We start from the raw sequence: 25,104 nt of genomic DNA on the forward strand, positions 1-25,104 counted from the left end.
TTAACTAGAACCCTGCTTTATTCCCACCAGATTATGTGCAAATACTGCTCAGATGCCCAACAGCAAGCTCACTGATTTCCCTGTAGAACCTAAGTGTACACAGGGCAAAGCCACGCCTGTTACCTTCTTGCCCATTTGATTCCTATTTCAAGGCTGCATTTCTGCAAGACTAACTCAGAGCTCAAACACATTGCTTAGCAATGCTGTGGCAAATAAAATGACAATAATCCTAATACTACAAGCACCCTGGACTTGAAAAAATACATTTGGACAACTAAACTGCTCTGTAAGATCCCAGCAGGTAGAAATGGCACAGCTTTAGCTTTTCATGCCCTCATTCTATCACCAGTATGCATTTCAAATACCAAGATACACTTAGTTGTCTAAAATATGCTGGGTACAATGCCACTTAACAAATGCAGTATTTCCAACACTGAGGAAGATTACTAAGGATGAAGGCAGAAAAAGGGGAGGAAGAAGAATCTGGTAGATTGATTTAAAGGTAAAAATGAAAAATTCTACTAAAGAGATGAATGTGGGATACACAGAAAACCCCTGAAAAGCTGAAAGTCATTTCCTTTACAGGTTTCACATTTCAATTTACAGTAAGAGTTATATTCTCAGAGAACTAGATCAGGCAGTTCATTTAATGCTGTTCCTAAAACTAACATAAATGTGTGGAAGAAACTTTGAAGAACTCTATCTTTGCCAAGTATGCTAAGTTTATCACCCTGGTAAAGTATCATCCAGGTGAAAAATCACCCAAATCATAGATTACATTACTGGGCAGTAGTTTGGTTACTATATTTAAAGACGAGATCACCACCACAGAGCTCAAGATATCTTGCTGCAGAAAACGTATTTAACAAAGTATGCCCTTGGATGCTTTGGTGATAACCAGCTCTAGAAAACCTGCAGAAATTTTAATTTGGATTTACTATTCCCAGATACAGTAAGGGAAGATGAAGCCATTATAAAGATCAGCCAATGGTCAGACAGCAAAGAGCTGCAAAGCCTACTGGCTATGAACATTAACAAATAACACACACAAGCTGTTTCCTTAACCTTGAAGAATGAAAAAGAAGTGGAACAAATGAACTAGCTGAGATCAACACCCACCTGCTTCCCGGCAGGGAGAGCGCTCGTGCCGCAGAAAGAAACGCACCTCGCTCCTCTGCATTCCAAACCTCTGCAGGACATCCAGCATCCGTTCATTATCGGCTATGGGACGCTCTGAAAAGGGAAAGAAACAGTTAACTGCTACATCCCACCACAGCCTGGGCCCACACCTAACCAAAAACATCTGTCCATCTTCCACCTGAACACCTGTTAGTGCACATAACACCTGCCCTCACCAAGGTATTTCTACGTTTCCCTTAGGAAGCCACTACATTGCTTCTTGCTTCTGAAACCAAACCAACACCTCTGAACAGCAGCCCTGGAAAAGTCCACCCCTGAAGGGAAAAGCTGAGGCACCTCCACAGCCTGAGGGAAAACAAACGGGGAATTTAGAGCTCTCAGTTTTAGTGCCCTCATTTTATATGTGCAAATCACCTTACCCACTCACCAGTGCAAGAGATACACTGTTGTGCCTTTCACTCTTCTTCTGTGGTACCTCAAACTCATTCCTTAGTCATTCCCACCCCCCTTCTCAAGTCCACTGCTGCCACAATTCCTAAGGGACTCATTTACTTCCTAATTCCAATGAGAATAAAGAGAGCTGCAAAGATAAACTCTCAGGGAAGAGGAATTCTTCTCCTAACGCTGGATGGCAGCCCTTGCATTGAGGCTCAGGCAGAAGCACTGAACACCCTGAAGAGGCTCCTTGGCAGTACCCAGCAGGCCTGATCCTCACCACGCCAGCACAGCTCCTGTCACTTCAAGTGTTCTCCTGCAGCTCATGTCAGACACAGATCCAGCTCATTGTCTTGGACAGCAAATTTCATGATGTTCAGATGAGATGCATTTTGAAAGCCCTATTTCTGATAAACCTTGAAAAGCTGAACTACTTTGGATTCACAGCTCAAAGTAAGAAAAGGATCAGACAGAGCTCAGTAAGAATTTGCCATTTCCTTTCAAATAACTGAGATGAAACAGTTAGATGCACAAGTTCCAATGAATTTCTTTTCCTGCTTTTATTCCCAAGTTCAGGATTCAGTCATATAAATAATGTTTAAACCTTACTTGCTGCCTTTTGATAATACAAAAATCCAGTGAGAGTCTCAATCTACCAGTACTTGTCCCTTCCTGTATTACCATTCTTTGAAAATTTACATACATCACAGCCAGGCACTCACAGCCAGAATATAACCAGAATTACTTACTGGCCTCTAAATCTTTATATAAAAGCAGCTTCTTTTGTTATTCTAGACATTTTAGAATTTTTTGCCTATTTTAAATGTGATGGCAACAGTGTGGTCAATGGATCACAGCAGTGAATTTACATTCACTGTAGTCAGGATAATGTCACAGTATCTTCTAACAGCACTGGGGCTCATGATCATGTTGGACCCATTTGTGCTGGATGCCAGACAAGCAGAAGATATTGTTCCTGGCCTAAGAAATAAGACAAGATGACAAAGAATTAAATTAAATACCACTATTTTTGCACCAGTTTCATTTTTCCTGACATTGCTTTTGTTGGTGGTTTCCTTTCATTTTTTAAGCAAGGGGAGGGGAAAAATAGAAAAAAGAAATCAGAGCAGTTCATTCACATTCAATAAAGTCTTTCAAAAAGTCACTGTCTTAATATGAAATAATATTTTCAGCAGGAAAAATTGTTGGCATTATGTGTGTTTTCAGTTTCACAAAAAAAGGAGCTCCTAACATGTTTTCAGTATGTGAAAAGCTCTTTTCAACATAAAAGTGTTTCTTTAAATGAAAATGCTGCAGCTGTGCTCAAGCAATCTAGGAAGGAGAATTTCTGGAGTCACTGTCAAAAGAGATTAGCTTTACAGAATAAGCAAGTAGGTCACTGTTACAGAAAAAGCCGTCTCTTGGCAGTTACTTGTCTAGACAGCAAAAAACATTCCTCATCTGCTAAACCTTAACTCAAGAAAAAAAGGCCAAAAACCAACAACAATAATAATAATAATAAAAAAATCAACAGTACTACTGGCAGATTTTTGTCTTAAAGGCTATACAGCAGGCTTATGAGGCAGATTTCTAGCAGCTCAGCAATACTTCAGCTGAAACTCTATAATCAAGGGAGATGCCCTTTACACAAGGATTCGGGTCAATACCATTCACTGGCTCCAAAGGAAGGTCAAAGAGATTTTCAAATACCAAATAAATGTACATTTGGAAAGCTCAAGAAGAATGGACAATCAGTTTTCTTTTTTTCCCCTTTCTCAGAAAGAAAAAAAAAAAAAAAAAAAAAAGAAAATATCTTTATACATGCACCCCTTTTGACTGCTTTCCACAGCAGACAAGGCAACTGAATTCTGACAATAATAGGAAGGTCAAGAAATTTTGCCCTGATATTCACCAAATTTCAAGAAAAACTAGGAGGACAGGAAGAGTAGTAAACTTGCCCCCTTCAGGGAGCAAAGTTCCTCAAGCACACTTGCAAGCAATCTTTCAAAGTAGGCTTAACAAGGTCTGACAATAGAAGCTAAAATTTCTGAGCAAGTGTTAGAAAAAGAAAGAAACAAGCAAGGATCTTGATAATTGAAGTCTGAGGAGTCATTTTCCAATACAAATCTTTTGTTTCTACCCCCAGAGGTTAGCTGTACTGCATCATGTTTGTTTTAAAGCAGTTGAATTTGTTCAAGGTAATATGCAAACAAAACAGAAATCACGGCTAATCCTGCCAGAACAAGATGGAAAACCTTGCTGACATCTAAAATGAGATTAGCAAAAAGCTAAAAGTATTTCTCTCCCGCACTGCCTCCTCCTCTCACAAAAAAAAAAAATCCAGAATATATATGAAAGCATCTTGCAAATGCTTGCTACTGGATGCTACACACATGCTTAAGACATATTTTATCCAAAGCAACACGCATGATTCCAGCACTCAAATATTTTAATGTTATTGAAATAACTGCATTTTTGTTAACAAGTACAACTGGGAACTGTGTTTGGAATTTCAGCAAGGCCAACTGCTGAGCCCTGCCCTTGGGTCACAACAACCCCAAACACTGCTACAGGCTGGGGGCAGAGTGGCTGGAAAGCTGCCCAGTGGAAAAGGACCTGGGGGTGCTGGTCAACAGCAGCTGAACATGAGCCAGCGTGTCCAAATAAGCCACTGACATCCTGGCCTGGATCAGCAACAGTGTGGCAGCAGGACCAGGGCAGGGATTGTCCCCCTGTGCCCAGCTCTGGTGAGGCCACGCCTCGAGTGCAGTCCCCACTTCTGGGCCCCTCACTACGAGGACATGGAGGGGTTGGAGAGAGTCCGGAGAAGGGCAGTGGAGCTGCGGAAGGGGATAGATCATGAGTCTCATGAGGAGCAGCTGAGGGAGCTTGGGGTGTTCACCTGGAGAACAGGAGGCTCAGGGGAGACTTCATCCCTCTCTACAACTGCCTGAGATTGTAGCCAGGTGAGGCTTGGTCTCTTCTCCCAGGTAAGAAGTAACAATGAGAGGAAATAGCCTCAAACTGCACCAGGAGAGGTTAAGGCAGGACACCAGGAAAGAATTTTTTCACTGAAAGGTCGGTTAAGCATTTGAACAGGCTACCCAGGGAGGTGGTGGACTCACCATCCCTGGAAATTCAAGAGAATTCAAGAGTTCAAGAGAAAACTGGACATAGACTTTAGTGCCATGGACTAGTTGGCACAGTGGTGTTCAGTCCAAAGTTGGGCTCAATGATCTTGTCAAGGTTTTCACTGTAAAAATGGATGAAGCTTTTTTTTGTCTTGTAAGAACAGCTGCCCAAGCTACATTTAGATACCTGTTTTTGTGTGTCTCATGATGTCTCTACAAAGACTAATCTCAGAAAAAAAGTTCTCTGCTTCACTTTATGCTTCCATATCCAGTTTATTTTCTTACACCTCCCTGACTAGCAGAGAGGCTGATAATTTGATTATATGAATAAAACACCACATACTGTACTGTCCCACTCACACAGAAGTTCACTTTTCAGCTTAACAAGAACATTTGGGCACTAAGTACTGTCAGACTTTGCTTGCCCCTTACTATAGGTGGTCCCCTTTGATTTCAGGACAATCTCATCACCCTTCCTAGCACACTCTACATCACCATCTCAAAAGCCAAGCAAGAATCCAGGTTCAGGAAACATGAGAGGAGCTGCCCACTCTAGCACAGCTCCAACTTCATTACCAACAGGAGAATCCTGTCCCTCATCACAACCACTTGTGCTCTAAAACAGGTTGCAGGCACTAAGGCTTAGTGTCACCACATAAGTTCAGACATTTTACCTAAACCTTTATTTTTCTTCTCTTTCAGTGTAGACTTCAGTCTTGTGTTGATCTAGACAAAGATGTACAATTAAAATACATTCCTAGAAGATCTCTTTCCACAATGAATTAGTGATTTTGTTTTATTATAATTTATGAAGCAAAGCTTCTTTATCTTCTAAGGAGTAGAAAAATTTTGTTCCATTTTTTAGACTTAGAAATATCAGAAACATTACATCTCTGTCAGAAGCAAGTAAATATCAAGAGAACTCAGGTATCTCACAGCATCAAACAAAAACTCATCTCACCAAAGACTTCTTTTAACAGATGTGAGCCTGAGATAACAGCAGAGGAACACAGAAATATAAGCCCTTATCATCTGATTCTTTTATAATCTTGAACCATCTCGAAAAGGTTGGCTCAGACATAATTATTTTTCATTACTCAAAATCCTGTCAGGGATCTTATGCCTCTGGATGGCTCCCAGTATCTAAGGAGAACCATGGAGACAGGAGATAGTCCAGAGACCTTTCCCATTTAAGCTATGAGCCATTAGTTATATTTTAGGTTTTATTTGTTGACAAATTCTCCAGTTCCAATGGAGCATGGCAAGTTAGGGAGAATTGAACTGCCAAGATCAGAAAAAGAAAAAATAAGAAAAAACTACAATGTGCCACATGCACAAACCCCTTTTCCACAGGCCAGAAAGGACAGTCAAAAGTAGCTTCTCCATCCTCCCTGCCACCCTAGAGAAAGTGCACTTTCTCTAGAGCACTTCACATCAGGTAACTCCCACTACTGCTAACACACTCCTTCCCAAGCACACTCAATGAAATTGGTAACACTGAAGTTGTCATCAGAAAAAGGAAGCTTTATTTTGCCACTGCAAGTGAAAATAGCTGTGGGGTTAAAGAAATTATTTTGAACTAGTCATAGAACTACCAATACTTAGTACTTCAAAACCGCCATAAAGGCTGCTGGGATCCCACTGTGGGGAGGAGGAGGAAGAGGAAAAAAACTCTCACACACCTCAGACTCATCTGAGTCACAGAAAGGCTGCACAGACACAAGAACATCTGCATCCCTTTTGCTTTTATCTCAGTTCTGCATGTGTGAGCCTTCTTGGAGGTACGTTATCAAACAGCCAGTCTGATGAAGAAACCAATGAAATGCAGACACTCGTTGGGACAGGATCGCGTCTGTCGGGTCTCCATGTGCTACTTTCTCAGCAGTAGAGAATGGCCAGTGATTCACCAGCTACCAGCCGGACCTACCTGAGCCACACCACACCTCAGCCAGGTGGCACTCGCTCTCCCCAGGCTCCTTGCACAGCTCCACCACATCCCTGCAGGTTGTCTCAGGGGTGACTGGCACCTCGGTGAAGTGCTGCTCGTTGTTACTGAGGTACACGGTCAGAAACATCTGCAAAAGACAAAGGCAACAGCACACGGTTAATTTCCAACACAAAGGCAGGCTGCACCTTGGAGCCACAACCCGCTCATTAAACGCATTCTTTCCCACACAGATAACATCTTATCAGCTACAGTGGGTACAATTTTCTAAACAACCCAAATTTTCTTTAAGGTATAAGCAAGAGAGACACTGCAGAAGTAAATCCCTGCTCAACTAAATTACATTGCTGGAGGATTACTCAGTTTTAAATCTGGACGTGGTGCTCCTTCCTTCTCAGGTGATGTGTCAGAATTCCTCCCACCTTAACTATGTGCATATGCATCCTGCAATCATTTGACACAGCAGTAGAAACAGTCACCTACAGTTCAGCAGGAGTAAAAAACAATGATAATTACATCTGGTATAAAAAAAGAGCAGAACTTACTACATTAACAGTAATGGGGAAACACAATTTGCATTTCTGTAACATACTTCATCAAAAGGTTCCTAGAAACCCAAGTCAACTTACTGTGCTTTTAGTCTCAGCCTGAATACAAGGTCACCCCCCAGACTCCACTTCCCAGGAAACCAAAGGCTATTTTACTCGGCTTCCTCTTCACAACCGGGAAAGGATCCTTGATTTTTCTGTTTACACACACCACACAGCTGTTGTTCTTGCTCATGCCTTTCCTGCCACAACTACTAAATGTGCACTCCAAAAAATGAGTTGCCATATTTGATAGAAAATGTTGATGGTTACTGCCTCTGAGCACCATCTCACTACATGCTATTAATATTAAACTGCTATCAAAGTTTAGCTGCTAGCTAAAAATTAATGTCGATTCTCTGGAGACCAATTCTCAACTTCAGTCTCAACTAGCTGTTAGTCACAGGGCTTCCAGCAACACAAAAATCAGTCAAATATCTCCAGAAAGCAATTACTCCACTAAGCATTTCAAGCAACGGCAACCTATACAATTTCAGATTTTTCATACAGATGGAAAAGGTGTTTCCTCAAGGAAAGACAAATCCTTGCCTGTCCTCATTTCTAAAGGGTGAAATGGGTATACATCCTTAGGAGCAACAGTTCAAAAGGAGGAAAAGGAGACCAAATCAAACAAGGGGAGAGAGGTATAAATCATCTCCTAAATAAATGTAAATAAAAAAGTAACAAAACCTTCACCACATGCATTGTATTTCTGTGATTTTGTGTAAATACTATGGAATTAGTGTTTTTTATCCCTTTGCAAAGTAAAATTTAGCCCCATCTGTTTTCACAGCTTTAGGAATCCTCTGCTGGGGATTCTCATGGAATACAACAGTGCACATGCACATTCCTGATGTCTCCAAAGCCTTTCCAGGGATCTTTTGAGTGCCAAGATCCCCTTCAACCCTATGTGAGAGGCTGCCTTAACTCTTTTTAAAAGCTTTGACAAAAACACTCCAGACTCTGCACATCTTGTTACAGAGAGTACAAGTATCTGGCCCACTCCTAGTAGTATAAACACTTGCAGTGTTTTTCAGGCTCTGGCACTGCACCAAGGGCACAGAATTTCTTACCACTGGTTCTACACAGCTCACCAAGACAAGGGTTTCTGATAAATTCCTGAACACCACCCACAAATATTCAGAGAGGAAAAAGCCTGCTGAAAGTAAGCTCCTAACTACCTGATGGCTACATTCCCCCACCCATTTCCTTGTCACTTTATGGGAGGGGAAAAAAACCCCAAAAAATCAACAAGAAAACCAAACAAAAAAGGCAAACCTGGAGCTTGTAAGGTGGGAAACTAGGAGAGAGAATGTGGAGGTAGGGAAGATCAGTTTAGCACACACTTATTCTATAGTGAAGATGGGCATGACCAGTTCTGCTGTCTACACCACAAGGAGGTAGTGACTTATTTTAAGACACAAAACTTTCCAAGCAGGAACTCTGACACTCGGCTTTAATCTTTTGTCACAGAACATGCTACCTACCTCTCAGATGCAGTGTCTCTGACTCCCCTAGAGGAGCCTGACAGTGAAGGATGTCAGGTGCAGCCAGGTAAGAATATCTCTTAATCACAATTACTGGGGCAGAAAAGTATAAAATAGAAAAGAAATATATAAAATATAAAATAGAAAAGAAAAGTATAAAGAAGTAGTTCCCAAATAGACTTACAGCAAGGTTACACAGGTGTGTAGAACATATAAACCCTTCACATTTAATGCTGTACAACCTTGTATTCAGAACACCAATAAATGGCACAGGCTGTGTGCCTGCAATAACATTTGTTAATTTAAAATATGATCTCACAGATGGGAATTAAGAGAAAATTATAAAAACCATGGCACTATACACAAAGCAGACCTAATTTGACCCTAGCACGGCTGTTCACTCTTCAGTGTGCCTGTCTATATCCAGTTGTTAATCCTTAGGATTTAGCAATACAGACAACTACACAGGAAGGATCACGAGTTGCCATTTCTATCCACAATGCTCAGGATAATTACTAATACATTAAGCCAAGAGCACTCAAACCTGCTGTGTGGGGGCTGTTTCTGGGACTTGGGAGTGTCTGCACTACTTCTAGCGCACATATGCTAGGAACTAAGGAAAGGAAACCAAACTGCAAATTCCCTGAGAACAGCCCTCGAAGTCTTTAGAGTCTAAAGCAACTAAAATGTTATGATACTGATGTTATCTCATCCTGCTTCCCCTCAGGGGCAACGCTGAGATGATCGAGTTCTCTAAGTAGCTGTGCTCCTCTCGCACCGAGTGGCGTCACATTTGTCACCACTGCCTGCTCACCAGCAAGGCCTCCTGGGGTACCCTGCTGCCCACGTGGACACTCTGGAGCCCAGGGTAAGCTGAGCAGAGAGTATCCATCACAGAGATGCCTCTTCCCAGAGAGGAGTGGGAAAGGTGAAGAAACCACTGTGAACCAAACACCTACTGTGACTTCTTGGTGCTGTTCATCACTCCTGGTGGCTGCTGAGGCTTGCACCACCTGGCACTGGGATCCCAAGGACTCTGGGAATGGTTCAACTGTGACATTCATTAATCACCCTCACAGTCAGTTTATATCACTGTTTTATTGCCGTGTGGCAACAAGAAACAAAGGAAATGAGTACTCTCATGACACTTTGTTCAGAAGCTGGAATCCTTACATCCACCTAGAGCACAAAACAGTTTCTTACTCCTCCCTGAAACTGAAGATGTTAAGATAGTTGTATACAAACATCCAGCAGTTTCAAAAAAAAAAAAAAAAAAAAAAAAAAAGACCCAGACATGCAAAAAATTCAGTTTCAAACTAGGCATAAATGAAGACCTGATTAAAAAAAAAAAAAAAAAAAAAGGAAAAAAAGGAAGACAAATTTCAGTCAGACTTTGTACTTTTTTTAAAGATAGCATGAAAGCAATTACTGAAACATCTGACAATTCCATATAGCCTTGGATGAGGGTTTTTCCCCTAGACTTTCAAAGATTGAGTTTTATGAATGCTGAGCACACAGACAAAGCATTTTTTGAACAGGACTCAGATCCCTAAAGTAAGCTCTAAACTAAAAAAATTTCCTCCCTTTTCCCAGCCCGAAGACATGCTCACTTATAGGTACTGAAAAGCTTTAAAATATAAAAGCACTGCAGTACTTTGGCATACTTGGGAGAAACCAGGGGTGTTGTGTATCTACTGAAGCAGTTCCTTTTAAAATCACATCACAAATTCCAGCTGACTCTGCTCCAGCTTAGAAAATAGAAGTTTGCAGTTATGGAGCCACCAAACGAGGCAGTTCGATCGGCTGCACCAAGGACATCAGAGAGAAGACCAAGGTCACACGAGCTAAAAGCAAGGGAGAGTTTTTGCAAGGAATGAATGCAGTGTTTGACTTACAAACAATTGGATGGGAAAGCAGAATACTGAACATAACAGACCTCGTGTCCCAAAAAGCCTGCCACTTAAGTCACAAATATAACAAAAATCCATGCTGGTGTGAAGTACAACTCTGAGTACCCTCAGCATGAAATGTATCATTTTGCTTCAACTCATCTGTGAATGAACTCCCAACTACAGCCACTAAGTCAGGATTGTAACACACCCAGGAACAGGAAGGGAGCATAGTAAGAAAAGCAACCAAACAGAGGGACAGAAGAGGACATCAATTAAAGCAAATCACAGGCTGTTTTACAATCCTCCATATCTCTTCTGCAAATCATCCCAGACAGCCTCACATTTGCCTGCAAATCTGACCCATTCACTGCTGAGCTCATCAACGGGACTATTTCATACAATCACACCAATATTAAATACAAAAGGTTTCAACAGCTGCAAATACATTTTCAACTGAAAGGAAAATCTTTAAGAATAGCTAGCTCTGTAAAAGTGCTAGGCTATGACCACATGCTATTTTGGCTCCTGCTTTGTTGCCACACAAAACAAAAATTAAAAACAAAATAATAAATAAATTTTAAAAACCCCTACAAACCCAGAAGAAATAATTTCCAAAAACCAACCTGAGCAAACACATCTTATAATTCACATCCATCCAACAAGGTATTTCACATCAAAGACCTTGTATCACTCTTCCTAGATCAGAAGGCCTCAATTATTGATTAAAGGCAGGGGGATAGAAATGCAATTTACTTTTCAGCTTTGATGGTGTTTCTGCAAGAATCAGACTTCTCTTACTCCTTAGTTATTATAAAGCTGATGCCACACATCTTCAGTATTAAAAGGGCACTCAACTGGACACTTTCTAACTAATGCACAAATAGCATTCGAGTATTCAGGATTCAAATATTCAAAAGAACACTATTATATGGGGCATGATGTAAATTAAAACACACTTCATTAACTCCTGAAACTAGCTGAGTTAAAAGGGACACACATTTCCCCCCTCCTCACATTTCTAGGGAAAGATCTGATTCTGATCATAAAATGTCAGCAATGGGAAACAATCAGTAAAACTCAGTCCTCACAAAATATAATGAAGAGACTATATTAAATAATGAAGAAAAGGATATGTTAAAAAAATAACTTAACCCTGGTTTTCACTATTGTCTGAATTCCTAACTTTATGGAGGCTTCCTGCACAGCGTGCACTATACAATACAAACCATGGCATCTATTCACACAGTATTCTTCAGCTTCAAAGCACATTATGACCAGGAAGTCATGACACAAGCAAGCAGTTTCCTATTTTACAGCCAGGGAAACTGAGGCATACAAGAAGGCAATAACACAGCCAATCTCATTATTTGATAGCCAAACAAGCACTCTGCCACTGGAAAATTTGATTCATTTTGTTGCCTTGCATCAGACCTAATAACATAATTCTGTACCACATTCTGTATTAGCTGCATTTCAGACTGAAACCTAATCCCTTCAAGCACTCATTACCTGTGTCAAAGGTTTTTGTATTTCCAAAACACAGCTAAGTAGTGGTTTTAGCTTGCATAACAAATTTTCTCAGCTCTCATTTTTAAGGAGGCATTAAAAGTCACTCTTTAGGTCTTTTCAAACCTAAACAGTTTCTATGTATTTACATCCTGAACTAAAATGTCATTTTAGAAGCTAGTTCTGGTTAACTGAACTAGCTTAACCAGCAACACAGAAATTTTAAAATTAATAGGTTAACTATCACATTTCAAGTACAGGAGACAGAAATGAGAAATAACTGCTTTCACACACAGCTTAAACTAATACTAAGTCTTCCCTGATAAATACAAAACCCCTCTGTACAAGGAGTTTTAAATTTAGGTCTTGCATCTTACCTAGTGAGAGCAATGATGCTGCACCTTCCCAGATGGCTACAAAGAAATCAGCGGCTAAAACAGATATTTTTGCTGACTTGATGCAACTTTCTAAACAACAGAAGACAGCCTGCACAACAGCACATTTTCCTGTTCCAATAAGCAGCAGTCAGAACTGGTGCACAGTTACAGTTCTCCATTCAATGCAAAGTATACCCCAACAATAGAGTAATTCAGGGATTCTTCTGCATCAAGTTCCTCAGAACATGAAAACCGTCCTTCTGGAGGCAACATCCTCACTTATTGTGCCTAAAGATTAAGGTAAGCAAAAGATTAAGGTAAGCAAAGATAATAATAGACTTACTAGAAGACAGGAATACAAGATGACTGCTCTCCCTGATCCTCTTCATATTCGGCTGGTCAAGAAGGGTTCAACAGAAATGCAGAGTGAAGTTTAGTATTTGCCTGCAGCCACACCCAAACGCATGGAGTTCAGCTCCTACCATCTCACCCTCCGCACACACTACTCCGTTTATTTTGCACTGGCTTTGGGCCATAAATACAAGAAAGGAAGTTATGATGCAAGGTAGGTGGAGTACAGTAGGAAGCACCATGAGATTGTTCATATTATTCCCAGTCTATAGAAAGCACAGCCCTTTTCCCTTTTCATTGTATCACAGCAGAAAACAAGACCGAGCATTTACTCTCAATGGCACAGTTGGTTCTACTTGTACAGACTATTTAAGCTATGATTTTCTTACGCATTTGTATCTTATCTTCAGTAAAAATGTCAATTTTTTCCAGGACTTACAACATACATCTACGTGCACTTTGAGAAGGGCATGGGGAAAATAAGCTGAAGCAGCAAAGGAGCAGATTTCCCCTTCCTTTTTTTTTTCTCCTCCCTCTTATCCTTACTGTAGAGAGAACAGAATGAAAGCCATCTGCTTATGGTATCTGCTTGTTCAACTGGGCAAAGGCTACAGCACAAATGCCACATTACATCTCACTATCAGGCATCTGAAACATCATGACGGGAATCTGAAGAGCTGCAAGGAAACAGCCCGAGTTCTGGCCAAGTATTGCTACTGTCAGAAATTAATGGATGGAGGTTTGCTCTCATTCTACTTCATGGACTGCAACCTCAACAACAGAACTCAGCACTACAGCTCAGACTTACTAATGAGGAATATGCGGTAACCATCTTCCTGCCCAATCTTGTAGAAAATCATTATCTTAGATTAACAATTTTGATTTTGTGAAGTCTATCAGGACTGGTAAACAAAGGACTCCTGACCTACATCCCCCCTTCTTTCAGTAGAGCATTATGCACCCAGTCTTTAAGAGAGCTTTCCAAACAAAGGCTTTTACTTTGAACCCAAGTTATGTTTTCCAACTTGACATTTTTCTTCAGGCATTTTCATACATAAGAAAGCAGAAGTCTTCCCACATGCCAGACACCAGAGAGGTCTATGCAAATAAAGCTCACTATTTTAAAGGAACACTCAGCACAGGAGCAACGTAACTCCCCACTCCTTGGTTGAGCTACCACATATCACACAAAGCAAGAGAATCTCAACCAAAATCTCAAAAAAGTCACCCATACTTTTGCACTGCAAGTATCTATTGCAACATTAGCATTCACTAGGGGGAAAAGAAAAAAAAAAAAACCTACAAGTCTGTAGTAAGTTGACCCTGGCTGGATGCCAGGCACCCAACAAAGCCTATCGCTCTCCACAACTGAATGAGAGAGACAAAATATCATGAAGGATTCATACATTGAGATAAGAAGCTGGAAATCACTCCCCAAATAATGTCACAGGAAAAACAGATTCAAATGAGTGATATTAATTGGATTTATGACTAAAAAACTCAGAGCAGAATAGTAAGTAGTCCAATAAGACCTTTCCCCAACCTTCTCAGCTCTAGCTCTTCCCTCCCCGCAGTGCAGGGACATAAGAATAAGGACGGTGGTCAGTTCCTCACATGTTGTTCCTGCTGCTGCTCAGAGAGAGGAGTTCTTCCCCTGCCCCAGTGAGGGGCCCCTCCCACAAGATAGAGATCTCCATGAACTTCTCCAGTGTGAACCCACCCTAGGGGTAACAATTCTCCACAAACTGCTACAAGGTAGGTCACTCTTCCAAGGGCTACAGGGTTTCAGAGGCACAGCTTGCTTCAGTGTGAACCTCCCACAGGTGACAGGTTCTACCAGGAAACCTGCTCCAGTATAGGCTCCTCTCTCCACAGGTCTGAAGGTCCCTTCCAGGAGCCTCTTCCACCATGGGCCTCCCACAGGTCCAGAGCCCATTCACAACCTCCTCTCAGGCATCCCCCTGCTCTGGTGAGGGTCTCTTCCATGGGCTGCAGGTAGATGTCTACATCCCCACGGACCTCCAAAAGCTGCAGAGACACAGCTGCCTCACCGTGGTCTTTACCGCAGGCTGACAGAGAATCTCACTTCCAGTGCCTGGAGCACCTCCTCCCCATCCTTCTGCAGCGATCTTGGGGTCTGCAGAGTTCCTCTCACATATTCTCGCTCAGCTCTTCTCCAGCTGTAATTACATCTGCACAATATCTTTTTTTTTTTTTTTTTTTCTTTCTTCCTAAGTAAGTTATCCCAGAGGTGCTGCCACCATTTCTGACTGTGTCCAGTCTCAGCCAGCAGTGGGCTCATCTTGGAGCTGGCTGGAATTAGCTCTGCTGGACATGGAGGAAGTTTCTGGCAGTTTCTCACAAAAGCCACCTGTGCAGCCCCTCCCGCCCCCAAAACCTGGCTGGACAAACCCAATACAAGGATAAAAACCAAACAAACTGGCCCATAAGATATATCAAATACACTGGTTTCAGCTAACACATATAGGAAACCACAGCCTTTTACTGAGCACCCACATTTGTCAACACCAACCATCTATATAGCTCATTATGCTCAGACCTGAATCCACTTGGAATTGCACCAATGTAGTTTAACAACTGCAGAAATTCAGAGTAAACAAACCTGAATATATTCTTCATATTATACCACACAGCAGCATGTTCACAGACCCCTTATCACTGCCATCTGTGTAGCTCCTCTCCTTCAACACATTCCTTTCCACTCCAAAGTACTTGTTCCCTTTCTCCTCAAATCCCTCTTCATAGCTCCCTGCAGACACTGCCTTTGCACTGTTGGGAGTCTTTACCATAGACTTCTGCAAGCCGACTGTCAGAAAAGCAAGCCTACACATGGTGTTTGGGCTTGTGCTGTTGGTGTCCTACTTGTAGCTTGCTCCTCCTCCTCCTGCAGCCAGCAAAGGAGAATTGGATCTTTGGAGGTTTGCCCTTTCAGGCAGACTCTGCCTCATCTTCTGCATTCAGCACCAAGTTATAAACATTTCATACACAAGGAGAATGAAATTAACATTCTTTTCAAGCAGATAAAAAATTATACCATGTAATTCTTACAACAGGTACGTAGTACAGAAAAGTGGACCAGTCCAACTCATACAACATAATCATAGGGAATTCCAGTTGTTCCTCCTCCCGTTCTTCAGTATCAAACCACAGGCTGCTCCTAACGATCCTAAAGCCAATGCAACATCCAAGCATAATGAATGGGGTTATGAACTCAAACTTAAGCCTGAATCATCTCAATTTTCTGTACTTGCGTCAAGCCCAGAGGAAGTCTTTGCACAAAAGAAAAAAAAAAAGTAGAAATAACTACATAAAGGGAAAAAAAAAAGAAAGTAAGTTCCTCTTGCTGCTTTAGAGCTTTGCATCGCCCCCACTGGGAATAAGCGTTATGGTTCTCTCAGCCTCCTACAGGGCCAGAGGCCAAAAAGGGGCCACACTAAGTGCTCCCTGTTGGGACTTGGGAGAATTACACATCTCAAGTCCTTTAAAATTCAGGTACTTTCTCACAATGAAAAGAAAGCCCAGTGTTTTTCCTGGTAATAAAAAAAAGATTTTGTACAAGACAAGAGTCTTCCTGGAGAAAAACAAAAATAGATATGCATCAGGGATGAAAGCGTATTTAACACCACCTACACCTAAACAATACAGGCTATCACAGGATCTGGCACCTGTCCCACCCACATCACACCTCCCACGGCCTGAGACACCAACTCTTTCTGGGTTCAAAACCACTCCTTTTCTGCTTTTCCAACCAACGCGTAATAATCTCACCAATAAAAAGACGATCGACATTCACACCAGGAAGCAACTCCACTTCAGCCCACCAGAACACGCAAGGCAAAGTCACATTTATCATACAGCAAGTGCCTACCCATACATCAAGCACAACTATTACTTAAATTCTATTTACTGACACCAGGAGGCTGGGCTGGTGGGAGCACCCATGGGGGAGGGGCAGGGTATGGAAGCAGAAGAGAGGAATTTCTTTTCTTTGTGAGTCAGTGTATCTAAAACAGTATTAAAAAAAAAAAATAAGAGAGCAGAAGATTTGTGATGTAATAGCAACACAAAACAAATCATGTAGCAAGTCAAGGAAAAAAAAAGCGTAGAACAGTCATTTAACTCCAAACCCAGCAACTTCACAAAGCTCTGTGAAAAACACTTTTGAAAATACATTGTATTAGTCACTCCTCCAGGAAAATAGCTGTCAAAATCTGTCCTACCTCCATAAAACAGATCTATGTCCAAACCAAAACACTCATGACACACACAGGTAGGTCAGAAGACACGTCCTTTCTGGCATCTGAAACAATGACATGTTTGACCACACAGGTTAATAATTCCAGTGTGGGAAAAGTCACAGGACACACTGGGCTGTTCTGTGACGTAGGCTGACCAGGGTTTCTGGTACCCTAAAATGCATTACCACAATGGCGAATTCAGAGGTATTTTAGCACACCACAGGCTGGGTTGACATCTCCTTTATGCTGCAATTCCAGAAAGTGCTACGCAGCCATCTACCTTCAGGACAAGCAAAAAACAAACCAACCAGAATTAGGATTTTCAGACCGCACAGCACAATAATGTGCCTGTTTACTGCTTTCAAAGTCCCTTCTGCCTTCCTACATATTTGCTGTTACAATGTAGAGGCCTCCTTGTTACATCTTCTAAATATCACCAGAGTAAATTATATGTTTTCCTCAGTCAAATTTAATCCTTGCAGTGAATGACAATATACAAAGACAGCGGAGACATTCCCCTGAATTATCAACTCTCAGGTGAGGGCAGGAGTAGGATAACGTACCATCTCACAGCTCTAGCTCAGCCAACTCAAATGGTGAGCTGAGGAACACCATGATCTTCCCAAATCCATCCGTTATTTCTGATCACACAGCCACATGACAAATCACTTCCACCATGGAAGTCTTTCAGTTCCTTTTTGCCTTTAGTGCAGGCAGCTTTTCCTACAAACCATCACTCAAGTCCTTACTAAATTCAAGGGGAAGCTACAAAAGACGCGTGCTTTTGGGTGTGGATGGAAACCGAAGGAACAAGACCATCCATTTGAGCAGCATCCTACCATTAAATTAATTAGGTGTAATGTCACACCACACCTTTGCAGAAGGGCAGCTCTTCTAATTCACCACCAGCTCTGGCTGGGTACACACTCCTCCTGCATGGGAATGACCTTCACTTGTCACATCCAGGTGGCTGCCAGAACACACAGCACTGCAGACAATCAACACAGCCACCAGCCATGCCAAAGATGGCCAGCATGAAATGCCTGTGCTTGGTGATCGCACCCACTTGACAACAGCTGATATTAGTAATATTCAAAGCCACAAAGGAGGGCTTTTGTCCTACTACTTCTGGGCTGCAAACACACAGGAAGTCATCAGTAACTAAAGCAGTACCCATTCAGTTGGCACAGAGGACACAATGAGGATTTCCAACAACAGGTGGATCTCTGTTATTTTGCAGGTTAAAAGGTATCAGTGGGGCTAGCGATGGATAGCCACAGTCTCAGGCAACCACTTCACAGGAACGGGATATGTAAAACTACAGCAGAACTGGGAAGGAGAAATCTTGTCCCTTCAGTCAGCTCACGAGCCCAAGCAACCTGCTTGATCCAACCTTTGCTCCTGTGATGTGGAGCTCTACACACTTTAACTTGCATCCCAAACATTCAGGCACTCTACCAGACGCTGCAGAAGGGTGGCAGATTGCAGAGCTGATCACTGTCTGACAGGTTTTATTTAAGTGCTGCTCACTCCCCACAGCTCTTTCCAGGCAATAGCAGACTCTGTGCAGACACACCAGCTGAGAAGCGAAGGGAGAACAGTTCAGCAGGGGAAGGCAGCAGAGCTTACTGGGTGGCTTTTGGCTTTACAAGTTGTCACCAAAGTCATGACAGTGAACAAGACAGTGTTGTACAGAACGGTGTTTGCTTAGGTGATGTCACACCTATTTTAAATGAAATAAACAGGGCAGAGTTTAAACAAATAACAATCATATTATGCCAGGCTCCTCTTGCTTCAAGAGCGTCAGAAGCTGTCCCTTTCGGCCTGGTACTACTTGGCTGCTCATTCAGCTTCCCCGGAGGTAGAAAACTTCTCTTAGCCAACACTACTAAATACTATTCGCAAGAGAAGTACTCTAAATAACAATGGTTTTTGTGCAACACTGGTAAATCACTCTGCAGAAGGGCCTCGTGGGCAAGACCTACGGACAATAGCAGAGGCAAGAAGCACAGAGTGCTGTTTCCATGGCTTCCCTGCACAAACCTTTCCTTGCAGCAGAACGTGCTCTCAAAAGGCAGGAAGACACAGCATGGCTGTCGTTGATAGAGAGGCTACAGGGCAGCATGACAGGACAGCAATGCGCTTCAGGAACACAGCCTGGACATGACACACGGCAGAGTCCCCTTGCCACCTTGGTATTTCACAGGAGAGCTTCCTGGGAGGTCTGGTTTATTTTGCCTAGTCCTTTGCACTCTGCCTCTCCTCAGTGACACCTCCCCCCCTGTTAGAGCCAGAAATCAGTCATTCCCTGCTATGTCAGCTTCTCCTGAACATGTCATTATGTTGAGAGACACACAGTTGTACTGCAGCTGAGACCAGAGAACCTCTAAAATTCTGGGAATACCATCCTTTAGAGGGTCCTCCCTGGCTTAGGATATCCAAAGATGGCAAGCAAGGGTTTCACTTGTCTGAAGAAGTCAGACAGGAGTTAACAATCACTGCTCTGTGTGATTCAGATACTGATCTAGGTAAGATTCTGCACTCAAGACAGCGAAAACTTATGTACAATGGAGAGCAGAGTGAAAAGGGTGTTTGCACACTCTTGAAAAAAAACCAAAAAGCACACTAGACAAGCCACCACCCTCAGGCAGCAGGGAAATTAGCAAGTTATAACTGTGTACAGGTAAGACAGAAACAGCTGAGTAAGAGACCCAGCTACAGGGAGTAAAATCTCTCCTCTAAATTCATGCAATTTGCTAGCCCAGCCACGTTGCTCAACTTCAGCTTTGTCCAGCAAAACTAAGGAATAGGAGGGTGAGATCCCTGTGTCTTGCTGAAGAGGTTTGTGGCTATTGAAACTCAGGAAGGGGACAGTCAACTTGTAGAAGGTGAGGCTTGACTGTCAAGTCTCCACACCTTGAGAATGCAACAAGGGTAAACTACAGCAGTGCTTATGTAGCCTTCCAGTTCCTTGTTCACACACTCACAGACTGATGCTACACTGGAGTTACTGTGGTTTGGTGCAAAAATGAGCTTAAGTACTTTTAAAAAGAATCCACTGAAGAAGATTTTTAAAAATTATTTTATTCTTTTACATGACAGAAGGAAAATTAAGGTAAGAAAAATACACACAATTCCAGAGACTCTCCCTTAGCTTTCAATTCAAAAAAACGAAGGGATTTAACAGCCTAATGAAATAGAGGAAAACCAGTAATCTAAGCTTAGATCTAAATTACTCCTTAAGCAGTTAAGTTTCAAAAAATAGAAGTATCAAGTAACAAGGAAAATCTCCTAACTTATTCAACCAAAAAAATCAAAACAAACCCCACATGCTACTTCTTATCCAAGATGCATCTTAAACAGTGAAATATTTATTTTATATACTTGTAAAGAATTTGTGAAGAAGCATCTCTTTCAGGGCCCATTATCAAGCATGGAACATAATGAATTACCACCAGAGTTCTCTCCCCATTTGTGATTAACCCTAAGAATCATTTAAATACTGATGTTGAATATGACAGACCTATATTCCAGCTGCACCACAATGTACCAGTTGGTTTGACTCTACAGGTCCCATATCCCAGGCTGAACTCACTGCATGACCTCTTAACTAATGGCTTGACCTCACTGCAGCTTCTGCTCACTTTATTCAAAGCTATGATCAATAACAGTTTGCATTTTACAGATCAAATGTTTGATAAGGAATAACTCAAAATAATAATGTCAGAACCTTTAAAGTCATCTCCCTCTCAATTGTGGGAACGTGTCCATGTTTTTACATGAGTTTGGGTACTATAACCCAGATACACTGCAAATAAAGGCTCTTAAGAATTAGTTTTATTATCAAGAGAACCACATAGAACAAGTGATAACTGCAGTACAAGCTTGATTCTAAAATGTCTATGCTTTACTTTGCAGAAGGGTGAAATAAAAGACACGAAGAGGATTTAAAAAAACCCAAACCCTAGACAAATGCACAAAGTTTTCTCCTAATCTTCCTTTTTAAAATAAATACCAGTAAAAGGCAGGGCACTGCACACAGCCATCTACCAAAGGTTCATATCCTATTAAGACCTGGAAGCATCACACCATCACAGAAGAAATTTGTACAGAAACTATGTTACCAGTTCAGTATTAAAAAAAAAAAAAAATGGTATTAATGCCATTGAAACAAAAACCAAAAGGTTCACCCTTAGACACCAGTGGGTTCAACATCCATGTAATACCATCCCTATGGTGAAACACCCAACAAGGACACATGCATGACTAACTCTAAACAGCAGCAGCAGCAAGAGCCTGAATATTAATGATTAACTAAATGCAAACAGCAAAAGCAGAAGACAACTTTGTGCCCTTTAACACGTCAGTCACCGTTGCTGTTCTGTCCCCAACTCATCGTTCCCTCTCCACAAACATTTATTCCGAGCCACAGCAAGTTATCTAATACTGTTTTAAACAACATTTCAGATCTTTCATGTTCCACAGAAAAGTCTGAAACCACCAAACCAGTTAAGTCGTAGTGACTAAGATAATTAAGTACACTTCACATGATGTCCAGGATTTCTGGTGACCTTTACTCACAGGATCATCCGACTGTTTGGGAACTGAAGATCAAAAAGACTTTGCCTGACTCACAAGTGACTAAGCTGACAGAAACCAGACCTCAAGATAATAAAACTGAGAGCCAAGAGAAGTTTAATCTGCTCGTCACCTCCCGAATAGGAGCATCCTTCAGTTTCCAGAGCACTGAGTAAGTTTGTACATTTCACAAGATGGTGAAAGCCCGGACATTAAAAGGATCTGAGTGTTCCTTTGCTGTCAGTGGGCACATGCACAAGGAAGCAAGAAGTCTTTCTTCAGCTATGCCACCAAGCCATAGGAGGTAGCTTGAGCCAGTCTTCTCAGGGTTACCCAACTCCTTCTCCAGAAAGGCTGTACAGCAGCAAGACACGACTCTGCACGTGATGAAACAAGCTCCATAACGCACACAGCGGAACAGAAAGCGGAGTCCCCAAGGCAGGCTGCTAACAAGGACAGAGGATAGACAAATGGAGCACTTTCAAGACTGTTTCTCCATCAATAACCGGAAAGGAATGCTAGGCACGCTGCCATCCCGCTAGTTTATTCTGCGGAAATAACCTCTATACTTGCCTCTTTTAAAGTCCAATTGGACTTGCATGTCAATTAATTGCACAAAGCAGATCCACTCACCAAAAAATGCAGAGACCCCAGCTGACAACACTAGGGAGGATAAGACAAAACAAAATTCTGTGATTTAGCCACCCACCCCAAACTTCATGACTGCATATTAGCCCTCAAAACTGCAAATGCAAGAGCCTCACAAGGCATTCTGCCCCTGAACTGTTCAATAGATCAGAAGAAGCATAATTAACTAGGCCCATGGTCTCCACAGCTTGATCTGGTATGAATTTGTACTGTTGCCCTTCCCCCATGTCTGATAAAGGCCATACAAAGAAACAAAGATATTAACACACTGCTGTGCAATATACTACAAATTGCAGTTAGACTGCTATGGTATTAAAAAAGACATAGGAGAAAGTAAATGCATTTAAAACTACTCCTGGAATAATTATTCATTGGATGAAAAAAAGTAAAAAAGATCTTGTAACAGCATGAAGCAAAGAGGGGGGAAAAGAAAAAGAGTACTCTGGGAACCTCAAGGCAGTGTTTTCTATTGTGCAAAAAGACAAGTCAGAGTCTGTAAGAGAAGTATAAGTGGTTTGAGAAGTTTCGAGCTAAAACAGCACAGCAAAACAATCACCTAAGCTTTATTTAGCACTCTAGACAGAATACTTAAACACTGAGTACCACATTAAAGTGTTTGAATATAATATTAAAACTTTTAAATTATTAACATTAAGTGGATATTCAGTTAAAAGAACACTTAATAAACTAAATCCTCCAATCAGATGAAGATATGCAGCATATTCTTTGAAGAGCTCACAGTCTGAAACCCCATTCATGCACTGAAAGGGGTCAAGGAAAACAATGTTAATGACTGATAAACTTGATCAGAGATAAGTAATTAAAAGACCACAGGAAACAGCACTGAGATCCTACAGTTCACTTATTCCTCTCATAAACTCTGCCGGAAGTCAGTATGTTTATAAACTTACAGCTGCTCATCTTACAAGGCACAAGAGATTCATCTCTGCTAAAAGGTCTTTAGTTAAACTACAAGAAAAGTGTTTCCTACAAAAATTCCCAAAGACTGGCTAGTTCTAGACTACCTCAGTAAGTCAGAATCCATATGGCAGCTCCAATTAACTGCAAAACAGCTTTAATTGTAGAAGTTTTAAAAGGTAAAACGTACACATATCCACAAACTAGTGAGCATTCTGCAATGAAAATATGTACTTGAAGAGCTTACTGGATGCGGCGACTCCAAAAAGATCACTTGGAACAAGATGTTAAGACTTCAGAAGGAAAGCATTACCCCTTCTGGTATCAAAGTTGCAGCACTACACTTGAAAGCTTAACTTGATTAGAAAAGAACACACGGTTATCAAGAACTTCACTGTCAGATATTTCAGACATTTCTGCTGATAGAAGGCAAAACTTCCTAAGGAATTAAAGTGCTCCTCAGTTTGCCAAGTTAGCCCCTAACAATATAGCTGTGGGTGTGGACCCATCCTGATTTCAGGAGGTCCCCAGTAACCGATGCACATAATTCAAATTGAAAAATTAATCCTTTTGTAGATCAAGGGGGCGTGATCTAAAAAGTTCTCTAGATATTAAAGAGTAGCTCAATCTACCACATCCTACATTCTGACAGAAAAAAACCCCAAACATTTATCCAGCATGCATAATGACTCAAATTATTTTTCAATACGTGCTCCTTTTAGGGTAATAATGTAAAATAAAAGGAGAGATACCAATTATGCTGTGGAAAAATATGCTATTTTAGAAAGTGTTTCCAGCTCCTTTTCACTATTTAACAGTACCAGTCACACTCCCACAAGCCTTCACAGATGAAAGGTGAGACAACCTCACACAGCTTGCCAGCATTAACCCTGTTATTACCTTCATCAGTACAGCTACACACAAATTACTTCTTAGCACAGCCTCGTGCAGACTTTCAATCACACTGCCCTGGCATATGGTTATAGCAGCAGTTTAGCTCCTGTCATTACCACAAGGAAAACATTCCCATTTCAGGGTAGTCTCCCAAGAGCATGAGTAGTTATGCTGCTACAGCAATTTCCCAGCTCTTCCCTGGCAGCTGCTCAGAGGTGAATTCCTGGCTGGGCTCACGTTGCCTCTATTTCCCACTTGGGGAGCAAACTGTGTTGTTTAATCCTTTGCCCACACTCTCTCCTGGAGCAGAGGAGATGGACCTAGAGCTAAGAGTTAAAAATCATATACAGATTTTGTCAATCCTTTGTTTCCCCACCCTACATCTTAAACTTTAAGAAACAAGACATTTTGTAGATGGTTTAGGGCCAGCCTACTACTTCTCATTCAAACAATGCAGAGAAAGATACTGAAGTCTATGAACACTTCATTACTGAATAAATAAAAGAGCCCTCATGTCCTGCTCCCTCCGGTCTTCAAACCCCCCATCTCTGCCCATCTCAAACGTTTAATTTTTTTTTGTGACAAGAGAAATGAGATTTTTTTATTAGTAGCAACTAAAAGACAACTAGGAAATCTGGAGAAAAGCTTTTTAAGCTGAATTAAAAGTTCTAATACTCAAAATACTTACATTTTTAATTCCTTAAGCCACTTTCAACCTTCACAAACCTTTCATTATTCACAGTAAACACAACGTGAGAAGGCTGTATTCATCCTTTTATTTATGTGTTAAAAACCAGAATCACTAATGAGTTGAATCATTAACCAAAGAGAAGTCTGAGCCACCGGGGCAATACGCATATTCTGGAACTGGTCACCTGCAAATGCTGATGGGGTAAGACTATGCCTGTTTTCTCCTTTATTTGAACTCAGCAACAAGGAACTCACCAGCAACAGCA

At 41.5% G+C, this 25,104-nt stretch overlaps 1 protein-coding gene across 2 annotated transcripts in view; it reads right to left on the reverse strand.

Moving 5' to 3' along the window:
- The window catches only part of TP53BP2 (tumor protein p53 binding protein 2), a 51,763-nt gene that overhangs the window by 24,987 nt on the left and 1,672 nt on the right, over nt 1-25,104 (reverse strand). The window contains exons 1-3 of one of the 2 annotated variants that reach the window (XM_066316259.1): nt 12,844-12,891; nt 6,634-6,781; nt 1,120-1,233 (exon numbers count right to left, since the gene is read on the reverse strand). In XM_066316259.1, coding sequence (XP_066172356.1) covers nt 1,120-1,233; nt 6,634-6,781 — 262 coding nt within the window. In that variant the 5' untranslated portion in view covers nt 12,844-12,891. Of the gene's footprint in view, nt 1-1,119; nt 1,234-6,633; nt 6,782-12,843; nt 12,892-25,104 lie in introns of those variants that run through there. The other variant, XM_066316258.1, reaches the window with a different exon arrangement.

Source organism: Sylvia atricapilla, chromosome 3 (genome assembly GCF_009819655.1).
Source record: "Sylvia atricapilla isolate bSylAtr1 chromosome 3, bSylAtr1.pri, whole genome shotgun sequence".
NCBI lineage: Eukaryota > Metazoa > Chordata > Aves > Passeriformes > Sylviidae > Sylvia > Sylvia atricapilla.